The 13,358-nt window shown below is 42.3% G+C and overlaps 1 protein-coding gene across 2 annotated transcripts in view; it reads left to right on the top strand.

Annotated features, from left to right (window-relative positions):
* Window positions 1-12,661, top strand: part of LOC143960465 (aldo-keto reductase family 1 member C1-like) — a 136,456-nt gene extending 123,795 nt beyond the window's left edge. For both annotated transcript variants that reach the window (XM_077469102.1, XM_077469101.1), the window contains one exon: window positions 12,397-12,661. In XM_077469102.1, the coding sequence (XP_077325228.1) occupies window positions 12,397-12,439 (43 nt within the window). In that variant the 3' untranslated portion in view covers window positions 12,440-12,661. The remainder of the gene's footprint in view (window positions 1-12,396) is intronic.
* The last annotated feature ends 697 nt before the right edge of the window (window positions 12,662-13,358 follow it).

The raw sequence follows: 13,358 nt of genomic DNA, 5'->3' as shown, positions 1-13,358 counted from the left end.
TTTGTTTTTTTCTGGGTCAGGGTTAACACCTTTAACTGTGAGAAGGTGTCCAATATATGGCACAACTGAGACCCAGAAGTGACATTTGGTAGGATTGAGGTGCATAGTGAGGGATCTGACACTATTTAGTATGCATTTCATTTGTCATGTTCCTCAATGGAGGATCCCCAAATCAAGATATCCTCCATGACTATTTCATACATCTCTGAAAGACTTTCCTTCCAGTTGAAATTCCATATGACATCTGTAAGCATTTGTATCTCCCATATAGGGTCATAAACATTGTGAGTAATCAAGAGTAAGGATGAACCGAACACCCCCCCTGGTTCGGTTCCCACCAGAACCTGCGAACAGCCCTAAACTTTGTGTGAACTTTAGAACCCTATTAAAGTCTATGGGACTTGAACGTTCAAAATCAAAAGTGCTAATTGTAAAGGCAAATATGCAAGTTACTGTCCTAAAAGTGTTTGTCGACCTTGGTCCTGCCCCAGAGGACATGTATCAATGAAAAAAAAAAGTTTTAAAAACTGAAGTTTTTTCGGGGGCATTGATTTTAATAATGCTTAAAGTGAAACAATAAAAGTGTAATATTCCTTTAAATTTCGTACCTGGGGGGTGTCTATAGTATGCCTGTAAAGGGGCGCATGTTTGACATGCTTAGAATTGTCCCTGCACAAAGTGTAATTTCTGCAGGGAAAAAAGTCATTTAAAAGCACTCGCGGCTATAATGAATTGTCGTCTCCCCGTAATACAGAGAACAGTCATTGAATTCATTGATAAAAAAAAGCGTGGGGTTCCCCCCAAATTCAATTACCAGGCCCTTTAGGTCTGGTATGGATATTAAGGGGAACCCCGCATCAAATAAAAAAAAATGGCGTGGAGTTCCCCCCAAAAATCCATAACAGACCCTTTATCCGAGCATGCAACCTGGCAGGCCACAGAAAAATAGGGTGGGGGGGACGAGAGAGCGCCCCCCTCCTGACATTGCATCTGGCACCAGTGTCAATTTTCAATTTGACATGTTTGTTGCATGCAGTTGAGAAGGTGGTGAATATTTCTCCTTTATTTGCAATTAGGTCCACACTTTCACAATGAAAAAAAAAAAAAACTTATGATCACCATTTTCATTTAAATAATTCTGTTTTGTTAAAAGCCGGACACTTGTTGCACTCAGTAGTGTATACACTACCATGGTTGCTGCATTGCCTTTTGTTCTGTTGCACCACAAACACTTCTGCCTCTCTTTTCATTTCCTTAGTGGCCCTTTCAGAATGTTCAAACAACATACATATTCTGATGGCTGATTCCACTGTTAAATCTTTCTCCCTGAACAACTGAGCACTAACTGCATAATTGTAGATGCTACATACAATCCTGTCACGTATCAGTTCATCTTTGTGCACCAAATTCACATTTTGTAGCCAGCAGTCTGTGTGGCTGCATAAAGTTGTATTCCTTCCTCAAGTTCCTGAGCCATCGTGTTCAATGTATATCTGTCTATTATCACATTACGTTGTGGTAAGCATATCTCAAATTTCATGATTAAGATACCAGGATCCGTTCTGTCCTCATTGTCATGAAAATGAAATTACTCGTATGTATCTAGTGCATCTAAACCAGAAAAATTGAGAAGGGGGGGAAAGCTTGTACCTTTTTGACTTGGCTGAGAGTCCTGTTTGCTATATACATCCTATGGGAATGTAGACAGAAATGATAACCCATAAATAAATAAGACAAACACAATAGTGGAGTAAACTTGGCCGCGGCCTTTATTATTGGTATTCAAATTTAATTCATAAAACATTCGTAGTTAGAGCAATTAAAACACAAAATAACTTGTTAACTCAACAATCTTACAGTAAACAACCCAGCCACTACGATTCAGGTTGATGAAAATATAACCAATTTTTAAATAACCACTCCCACAAGCCAGGGGTTTTTTTTGTTTTGTTTTTTTATAGAAAACTAGCCTGGCCTCGTGCACCCCACATCGCGGGCAACTGCACTATAATTTGAAATTATTAAATATATCTAACCCGATGTCAGATAGGTGGAAACCGTCACTTCTAAAAAAGGCAGACTAGACCACCTTCCAGATCTATGTGCCTAAACGAGAAACCACCAATCGTGGGCAAAAACTTGGCCAACGATTGATTGATACGTTTCCTGAATTTTTCCAAAGGGGAATTTAACCAAAACAGCCTTGGGATGATTTCCAAGAAAACTAAACGTACTCTAGGAAAGGATAAACTGAAGTTAAATCATATTGAATTTGAAAAATGAAGTCCAGAGTCTTGATGACTCCTATATCATTCCCCCCCTAGATGCAGAATTAAAACATCGGGGGCCAGTAATGAGGGAAACAGCAAACCCAGGTTATCCTGCCCACGCATACCCCTCCTACCGTACCAACTTATATTTACCAAAGAGTGGTCAAAATTCAAGCTTTCAGTATTTATTCTTCGCAAAGCTCTCCTTTTGGCCCAGAATATGAATGAATGCCCTATGATCCAAACAGACAGGGACTGACCTGTGGATTAGAATAAACAGTTAGGACGAATGTACAACTTATAAGCATCTGACTGCCATCTACCGTTTCGTTTTATGTTTTCAACATTTAAACCTAACCGGGCGGCCTCAATGGCTGCCCCTATCTGAAAAGAATGGGAAGCTACTGACAGTTTGTCCAGATTTAGAATAGCCAAACATTTAGAAAAAACAGCATTGAATTGATAAAATTGACAGGGGAAGGCCATTGCAGTGGACAAACAACATGTTGCTAGGTTTTATCTGATTCTAAGAAAATCACAGAGTAAAAAAAAAAAAAAAAAAAAGAAGCAAAGCCAGATTGGGGATCCAGGAAATAGATGCAATTGAACCCAAACACCCTTCCCAATCTGGTCAGTTTTCGATCTCGGAATAAATAGCTTGACATTATCAATCTCTAATACGACGTGCGATAACAGAAGCCCCGATGTGGAATTCTTATTTGGAGACAATACTTCCGAAATTCTCAATGCCCCGAAAAAAAGTAATGGAAAAACGGCCTGAAAAAGAGTTGCTTCATATGGTGAAAAACAAACTGTGTCGACCGCTGAACATAATTTGGTAATAATTTCCGGAGTAATCGCCATTCTGGTATCCTTACGAAATGTTGCCCTTTTATAACCCTTAAGTGCCTGTCTCACTGAGAATAGGGAGGAACAGGAAGGGCAATTATTCAGCTGGAGAAAAAAAAAAGGAAACGCCTGCTAAAGTTTTGTTAATATGAGACCATTAAAAACATTTGGCCATTAAACTGTCTAAAAATGCCAAAACAAGACTTCCAGAGAATGGGGGCTGAGGGTCACCCGATAGTCTTAGATGAGATAGCCACAGCAGCCATGCTGTTGAGTATGCTGAAAAAGTAGAGAGGGCGATGGATCTCCTAATATTCTCCCGTACCCACGTTAAATCAAGTTCCATAGGCGAGAAGGACAATGGATCCCTATCTCATCTGCAGCTGGAAACAGAGACTTGAATCTCTTCATCTGCAAACGTGAAAGAGAATCTGCAACATTATTAAACTTACCAGGTAAATAGCGGGCTTTAATCCAGATGTTAAGGCTCAAGCTTTTAAAGACAAGGTATTTTATTAAAAGAATGACCGGAGGGGATTTGAATGACAGGCAGTTTATAGCAAAAAGAACCCCCTTATTGTCTGTGCTAAAGAGGATGTTTTTATTCACAAGCTGCTTCCCCCAAATCTCTAACGCTACCAAAATGGGAAATCCAGAACTACTATATTTTTTAAATAACCTTTTTTACGCCAATCTGGGTGCCACAAAGAAGCGCACCAGTGGGTATTCCATAAGGCTAAAAAACCCACCGAGCCCGCTGCATCCGTGAAAAGGCAGAAATCCCTGTCTTCTATAAAGTCTGATTGAAAAATAGCTCTACCATTGAAATCATCTAAAAATTGAGCCCATACTAAAAAGGTCCTCTCTGATCTCAACAGTAATCCTAATGTGCGATGTCGGGGACTTGAGCCCCGAAATAGCCAAATATAGGCGTCTAGAAAATATTCTGCCAACAGGTAATACTCTAGATGCAAAGGCCAACAAACCAAGCAGTTTTTGCATCTCCTTCAGGATAGCCTATTTCTTTCTAATCAATGGCGTTGCAAGGGGGCACCCGACAGAGGGGTGACACCCGGCACAGCACTGGATTGAGAGAGGCACCGCGGCTCTCTCCTCCTTCCACTGTGCACTCAGGTATCTCTACACAGCGATGTTCGGGGAGGGAGGAGGAGAAAGAATTGTGAGGTAGACAGCTCGGGTTCCCATAGCCCAGTGCCCAGCGCCCGCATGTCCTCCGGAAATCGGTACTGCAAACCCCTATTATTGTGAAAGGCAGATGCCGGCTGCCTATCACAATTACAATCCTCAGAGCCCAGGCTCCTCCACCACACTGACAGTACATCAACAGTAGGAGGAGCCTAGGAGGAGGGACATCCATGTAGACAGAGCCACGCTGATCTGAGGTTTGTGCATGTAGGGAGGACTCGGAGAGATATACACAATGTCACAATGGGCAGATATACACCGGTGGGGGGTGTACATTAGGGGAATAGATTAGCAGGATTACACAGGGGGGGTACATTATGGGGATTACACAGGGGGGGTACATTGGGGGGGATACATTAGCGGAATTACGCAGGGGGTACATTAGGGGGATTACACCGGGTTACATTAGGGGGGATACATTAACAGGCTTACACAGGGGGAATTACACAGGGGGATTGCACTGGAAGGGGATTACACTGTTACATCAGGGGGGGGATTTAGACTTGGGGATTACACTGGGCTGCCTGGGTCTATTTTTGTCCCAGTCCAGACCTGGGTGACACCATTAAGGAGGAAGTGATATCCGACCGTGATGGTGTCACCCCCATCTGTGACAGTGCATGGATTGGCACACCGGCATAAACCACGACATTTACAGGGGCTGGTTTGGAGTGCACACCTTGATCGCTGCCATCCTGAAACTAGCCTGCCCAGCACCCTGCAGAGCACTGTGGCAGGCTAGGCAGAAGAGGGCCCTATGTACTAGCCTGCCCAGTGTCTACTGATCTGTCCTGCTCCTGCTGTCACTCTGCAGCGGCAGGACAGAACACTGTGGCAGGCTGGGGGGGGGGGGGCTGTGCTGATGTGCTAGCCTGCTCTCAGTGCCCCGGATTTCTTAGTGACTGGGGGGGGGGGGGGGTGACACCAACCCTAGTGACGCCACTGTTTCTAATGATGATATTAATCATATATTTCAAATTGTCAGTCTTGTCCGCTGGGAGTTCGAATACCATAGCGCTCGTATCACTAACAATGCCTAAGAAAATTAAACGCGTAGTGGGGGGGTATAGTTTTACCCTGGGCTAACGGAATGTTAAATTCAGTGTAAACTCCCAAAAAGGAGTTAAAAGCATTGGCACAGTCATGAAATGAATGGCCTAGAAAGAGGAAGTCATCCAGGTAATGTAGCATAGAGCAGGAGCCAGAGACGACTTTGACCACCCATTCAATTAATGTAGCAAATGCCTCAAACTATGTACAGGAGAACGAGCAACCCATTGGGAGGCAGCGATCAAAGAAAAAAAACAGTCATCAAATGAAAAACCTAGAGAATTGAAAGATAAAGGGTTAATGGGCAATAAATGAAAAACAGACTGAACATCTGCTTTAGCAAGAAAGGCTCCAGGGCCTAATTTGTGGATTGTTAAAGAATCCTCAAATGTGGAATAATGAACTGAGGCTAACTCATCGCCTATCTGATCTGATCACCTTTAGGAAATGACAAGTGATGTATCAGCCTGTAAAAACCTATCTTTTTTTTTTTGGAACAACCACAAGCGGTGAGATCATGGAATTTTGAAAAGGTGGGTAAAGGAACGGCCCAGCCACCCTACCTTCTTGTAACTCTTTGAAAATCTTCTCTCACCACCTCAGGTAAATCCAAGGCTGATTTCAAAACACACAACCTTGTCCCTGAAAAGTAGGGAGCAAAAAAAACCTTCATTGAAACCCTCAGCAGAAGGGCCATCTGTCTGTCTGTACCATTGAAGCCAGGGGGCCATTTTTGGCAGCTTCACCGGCGATGGAGCTTTTTGAAAAAAGGTCTCTACCCTGAGATTGGCTGGCAACCGCCATTTTTTTTAAAGCATTTTGAAATGGGATGTGCCCCTGTGCAAAATGCGCATTCGTGTCTATATCTAAAAGAACCTGGCCACTTACATTGTGTGTCATTAAATGAGAAAAAGTTGTTTGTTGGAGAACGATCGCTGAGGCAGAAAAAGATTAAGCCACAACACACTGTCCTTGCAACCCCATTTTAGACTGGGGTGGACTGAAAGTTTCTGCCTGAATGATTTGTCATAGATGAACCATGATATGCCACCAGAATTTTTGTATGCTTCCAGAACAATGTCCAGATGCTGGAATAAACCCACACTTTTTTTCTGGAGCATGTTCACACATAATACTGGCATATATACAGAATGCCTGCAACCAATTATTAAAATTCCTAGGCACTGGTCTGCGTCCATCCTCTTCTGCTCTCTCTTCTTTTGACGATGGAAGGAGAGACAGCAGATCCACAAATTCCCCCCGGATAATTTTCTCTTTTATACTTGCAGGCAAATGATAACCCAGTGGGGACAGTGTACACGGCAACGCTTCCTTACCCAAAATTTGTGGAACATTAGCTGGAACCTGTGCAATGTCAATTGTTTGAAAAGTATTAACGCTGACAGCTGACAATGGAGCAGCCAGCACCGACCCGGAACCAGCATGCCCTGAATTAACAGAGTCGCCATTAATACTGCAGAGTGCTGCAGCTGGGGTACCCCAAACTGCAGCAGCGGAATTAGAAAAACCCTGATTAACAGATGGGACAGATTTAAATCTAGCTATAAGAGAAGACAATGAAGTGGTTAAAGATGTTAGCAGTTGTAACTGAGATAATTCACCATTACCTGGAGAAGTGTTTGCAGCTGCCTGAGAGCACACAACGATGATGAGCTATGTATCTGACTGAGTATGAATGCTTGGTCCAGAAGAGCCTGCATTGGTTCCCTCTCTGGTGCTGTGCTGGCTTTGACTGCTGGTATCCCTGGCATGGATGCCTGGACTCTGGGGGGTGGTAACAGATAGTGTTGCCCCCAAATTCTGTTGATTACCAGGCCTGGAGTGTAAGGAAGGACCGCTGTGTTTAGTCCTGTTTTTCCTGCTTTACACTGTTCCGCCATTCCAGACTGTGGCCCTGCCTTCTTTCCCTTTACTGACCGTCATCCCATGGCTCCTATAATGTGCTGTACTGCTCCTAGGTGAAGGAGAAAACCTCTTCCTGAGAGACCTCCTTTGTTTACCTCGGTACATCCCCCTGCTGTACCCGGTGTCTTGTAAAATAGTGTCCTCCATCAGATAGTGTCCCCTGCGTACTGCGCATGCGCAGTACGGAGCGGACACCATTTGATGGGCAGACTCTATTAGGCAGAACACCGGCATAGTCACATCAATTGCCGCCTCCTCCTCCCACCCACCGCTGAGGTAACCTCCTCCTGTGCCGCCCATAGCCCTTACCTCACACCAAGGAGGAGATGGCTGACGTTCCAGAGGCGGAGAGACTTCAAATGAGGCGGAGGCGGAGGAGGGAGCAGAGGCAGAGGTGGGGGCAACTGACACGGCTGATGCTGGCACTGACGAGGCAGACGACAGCAGCGGTTCGAGTCTAAGGTAAAGAGGCAGTGCTGCATACACTCATCCCCATCCTCTGCCCCAGCCCTCTCCAGGAGATGCCGCACAAGGCTCTTCATGATGCAGAGCAGCAGAGATAGCTCCCCAGGTGGATGTCTTGAGGAACTGGTGGCCACAATGCCTGATGCACTGCCTTATATAGCCTTTGACCAATCTAGAACCTTCCAGGAGATCATGTGATTTAACTTCTGGAAAGTTCTTAAAGGTCAGCTGACCCAAACCTAGGTTAGGTTATTTCTATTGGTTTACCTGACTTGTACTATAACCTGACTGTAATAGGAAATAGGCCCCCCGCCCCTATAGCTACCTGACCTAAACCTTGTCAGAGGGGAAACTTGAAACTCCCATTCTGTCACAATCCCATGCGCCGGGTGGCCTTAAAACAGTCCCCCTTTGCTCTAATTCTCTTGTGAATTTCAGCCAGTTGTTAGCAATGTTCTTATCAAAGATTAGAGGTTGTATGCCACGTAGATTCTGAGATATGATGTTTCAGCGATCTCACTTATGTCACCATGTAGATTTTGTGGCAGCAATGATGAATGCTCAGATGAATCTTGTAGAGAACTTGTTTATTCCCAGCCAGCAGTGAACAGCATGTGAAGCTTTTTTTAGTTTCACTTCATAACTTTATACTTCCGGTTCCCACCACCAGGTCCTCACACATACATATTCTACATGGACCAACTGCCCATAATGTATTGTGGACAGCGGCCCGTGCAAGCAAAGCAAAGTACCTGTACATTGTTGCCTGCTTCCATGTTTAAGGCCCCCCCTGCAAATAGGGATAATAAACAAAGAGATCTTTAGTAAAGATCAGCATGCATTACACATTGTCAGGTACACATTAAACCCCTTGATTGTCCTAGGTGTGCAACCCCTTCCTAGCCAGTGTCATTAGTACAGTGACAGTGTATATTTTTTAGCACTCATCACTGTTAGTGTCACTGGTGATGTTAGTGGCAGTTAGTTCCCCCCCAGTATCAGATTGCCTGCTGCACCCATTATAATTCGCTGATCACTGCCATTAGTAGTAAAAAAAAACGAAATTCCAGTATACACTTATCAGCAATTTTTTTTATCAAAGACATGTAACAGAATATATTTTGACCAAAATGTATGAATTTATTTATTTTTTATTGGATTTGTTTTACTGGAAGAAAAAAATATTTTTTTTATTTCAAAATGTACGGCTTTTTTGTTTAGATCGCAAAAGAAAAAGATCCACCGCTGATTAAATACCACCAAAGCATTATTTGTTACTAAGGGTCCCAAAGTGTGCCACGCAATATATCCCCCACACCATTACACCACCACAATCAGTCTGAACCATTGATGGATCCATGCTTTCATGTTGTTTACGCCAAAATCTGACCCTACCATATGAATGTTGCAGCTGAATTCTAAACTCATCAGACCAGGCAACGTTTTTCCAATCTTCTATTGTCCAATTTTGGTGAGCATGTGCCAATTGTATCCTCGGTTTCCTATTCTTAGCTGACAGGAGTGGCACCTGGTGTGGTCTCCTGCTGCTGTAGCCCAGAGGTGGTATTCTGCATAACCTGGTTGTAACGAGTGGTTATTTGAATTAATGTTGCCTTTTTATCATCTCAAACTAGTCTGTCCATTCTCCTCCGACACCAAGAAGGCATTTTTGTCCCCCCCCCCCCGCCACTTACCGGAGCCGCCGGCAGTGGTGGAGGTGATCACGTCCTTCTGAATGTTAGGTATGGAGATGAGTGAGGGGAAGATGGCCCCCACCTGTCTCCATACCATTGCAGGGTGGAAGCGACGTCAAACCATCTGCCCATAGCTCTTAAAGCGACATTTTTTTTTTTCAAATGACATTTAATTTTTTTTTATTGCATTTTTGTGTAAATATGATATCTGAGGTCTTTTTGACCTCAGATCTCATATTTAAGAGGACCTGTCATGCTTTTTTTCTATTACAAGGAATGTTTACATTCCTTGTAATTGGAATAAAAGTGAAACTTTAAAAAAAAAAAAAAACAGTGGAAGAATAAAGAAAAAAGGTAAAATAAATAAAAAAAGTTTTAAATGCACCCCATCCCGATGAGCTCGCATGCAGAAGCAAACGCATACATGAGTAGCGCCTGCATATGAAAATGGTGTTCAAACTACACATGTGAGGTATCGCCACGATCGTTAGAGCGAGAGCAATAATTCTAGCCCTAGACCTCCTCTGTATCTCAAAACATGCAACCTGTAGAATTTTTTTAAACGTTGCCTATGGAGACTTTTAAGGGAAAAAAAGTTTGTCGCCATTCCATGAGCGGGCGCAATTTTGAAGCGTGACATGTTGAGTATCATCTTTCACGATATAAAAAAAATTGGGCTAACTTTACTGTTGTCTTATTTTTTAATGAAAAAAAGTGTATTTTTTCCTTAAAAAAAAAGTGCGCTTGTAAGACCGATGTGACAGAAAGTATTGCAATGACCACCATTTTATTCTCTAGGGTGTTAGAAAAAAATGCATAATGTTTGGGGGCTCTAAGTAATTTTCTAGCAGAAAAAGAAAAAAAAATGTTTAACTTTAACTTTAACACCACATCTAAAAAAAAGAGGCCTGGTCCTTAAGTGGTTAAACCTGCCTGCTGATGAATGTATTTTCACCTTTTTTATTAATCAAATTCCAGGTGCTTGCACCATCCCTCCACTTCATATTGAAAACACTCTCGCCCCTTTTTATTACCTTTTCATCATGGAAAGGCAAGCAAGCTTTATATATTTCGGTGGTAACACCTTAAATACAAACACGCTCCCCTTTGATGGTACATCTCCCCCATTTTAGTACCTTTTTAGAACCAGAGATAAAAGCATTAATGTGAAATCCTCTATTTAATGGTATATAAAGTCATAACAACTCACATGTTCAGCACATCAATCCCACCAGGAAATTCAACCAGCTGCGAGAATAAAAAGAAAGATTTAAAAAAAAGGGTGTTTTCAATTTGAGTTGGAAAGATGGTAAAAGCACCTGGAATTGGAATAATGAAAACAGAAAATGCATTCGTGAGAAGGATGGTTCATAGTTGGATATTTTCTGAGAAATTTTAATTTATTTTACATTATATTAGTTTTTCACTAAAGAGATTTTTCACTGTATGTTTGTTTATACAGTATATGAGTAATTCATTCTCACTATTTATACCAAGTAAAACCGTAAGTGTGTATTTCCACATTTGCAGCCAAATTATGATAATGTTGTTATATGTTCTCATATTCTCATTCAAATAGCAAAACTTTAAAAAAAAAAGTTTTAAAATTGTTCTTACAATTGTACTTGTTTGTTTCTGAAAGCTAATTCCCTCCCATGATCATGTTTGGCAACAACCACTTTTTGCAAGCAGCCTGCAGGTCACTGTCTCCCTGAAGTGTCCCTCATTCTTAAAGTGGGGTACCCCCTAAAAAAAAAAAAGTAAAGTCAGCAGGTACAAATACTGCAGCTGCTGACTTTTAATAATCGGATACTTACCTGTCCCAGGGTCCAGCAATGCGGGGGAACGAAGCCCCCCCCCCTCATTCCCCGCTCCGCTCGCGGCACCGGCATTCTTACTGTGGACACCCGGCTGTGGCTTCACAGCCGGGCACCCACTGTACATGCGCGGGCCGCGCGTCGTGGTACGCCGCACACTCATCTGGGACACGTGACAGGTCCCAGATAACTGTGCGGCGCCGAGGGGAAGTGATGTCAGTGCCCGGGCACTGAAGAAGGCAGACTGCGAGGGACCCCCTAGCAAAAGGCATTTAGAGGTGAGTAAATTTTAAAAAATTTCCCCAATTATTTATTTATTTTTATGAATTTTAAGCTTTTTTTTTTTTTTTTTTGGTAGCAACACCACTTTAAAGTATATTTCCCTTTTGCAGGCCAAACGGGAATAACGCGTACACTATATATGTTATATGTTCGCATTCAAATATAACTTTAAAAAGTTTTTAGAATTGTTTGTACATTTTACTTGCATTTTTCTGAAAACTCTAAAATTAAGTTTTTCCTTTTTTTATTTTATTTTTCATTTTGGGGGAATTTTAAAGGGATGGTTGTAAACCTGTCAGTTCTTTTTTTTTTTTTTTTTTTGCCATATATGTCCCATTGTGGAGATTTCCCTTCACTTCCTATCCCATAGCCAAAACAATGAGAGGAAATCCCTGCAAATTTAAGGAATCCCTGGGTATCACCAGGGGCACTAGAACCAGTGTCCCCATTGGAAGAATTCCCCTCTATTCCTGTTCTGGTGTCAGCCCACATTTTGTGATTTCCTTTAATTTTCACTTTCAAAGACAGTAAACAGGACAAATAGACCGAATCTCCCTAATGGGGGCACAGAATGCAATGAAAGCACAACAGGAGTTCTAATCCCTCTCCACTATCCAAAACTAAAAAAAAAAAAAAAAAAAGTTTTGCCTTTTAGATTTCTTTATCAGCTGTAAGCTACATTTAAACACATACAGAGGAATTAACTAAGCTTCATGTGCCATTATAATGTAATTTAAAACCGTCAGCATTGGACCTGCGTACCTGTTTCAGGTCTAGAGTGATTGGATTTCATTGATGGTTACATGACTTGCTCACAGTTCATATCTTTCTTTACAGATTTTACGACCATCCGGAGTACCCCCTGCATGATGAATATTAAAGAGAAATTTTGACAACCAATATCTACCGCTCTGGGCACGATCTATTACAGAACAATTGTAAAAATAAAATAAAAAGTGTCATAGGAAATATTGCCATATCTAATGTGATACTAGAATCTGTTCCTAAAAAGCCTTTGCTAGTCTATAAAGCAAGTATGGATACACTGTATTCATGTTTTATACAAATTTTCACCCTGTAATAAAAAAATAATTAGTAGAAACTTTTTTGTATTTAAAGTCATGTCATGATAGACAGCTATAGTCATAGTTAAAGCCTGACTCTGGGTACAGTCTATTTCATATATGTCTAGTGTCTCTAGAACTTTATATTGCTGTTATGAAAAGCCTTCAAACCACAAAGAGGAAAAATCCTCCTCTCAGTCTTCTTGGTTAGTACAACTCCTGCTGTACTTTTGGCCAAATACAGACATTTCTGAGGCTTACATTCTTGGATTTATATGCGGCAAAAAGTTGTGGAAAAAACGTTTTTTTTACATTTAAATACACTTTAAAGTCATTTTAAAGGTTCTTTTCCCGAAAATTATAAACATGTTATACTTACCCACTCTGGCTTTGCACAGAGTAGCCCTGATCCTCCTCACCTAGGGTCCCCCGTAGATGTTCCCGGCACCCTCTGCTTTCTAAGTGCTCCCCATAACAAGCGATTTTGGCTTGTTATCCATCTAAGACCCTTATCCGAGCATGCAGCCCGGCCGGTCAGGAGAGGGGACCCTGACAACCAACGGCCAGGGTTGCTGGGAACAGTCCCTTGTCCTCATCAACATGGGGAAAAGGTACTTTGGGGTGGGGCCCGGTATGGCTCAAGAGGGGGCGCTCGTTTGTCCCCACCCCATTTCCTGACGGGCTGGGCTGAGTGCTCGGATAAGGGTCTTATATGGACCTTGGGGGGGACCCCAC

This window comes from Lithobates pipiens, unplaced genomic scaffold (assembly GCF_037356315.1).
Source record: "Lithobates pipiens isolate NorthernLeopardFrog02 unplaced genomic scaffold, aLitPip1_a1.2 Scaffold_8, whole genome shotgun sequence".
NCBI classification, from domain to species: Eukaryota; Metazoa; Chordata; class Amphibia; order Anura; family Ranidae; genus Lithobates; species Lithobates pipiens.
The sequence above is the reverse complement of the archived record's forward strand: the minus strand, read 5'-3'. Positions and strand labels throughout refer to the sequence as shown.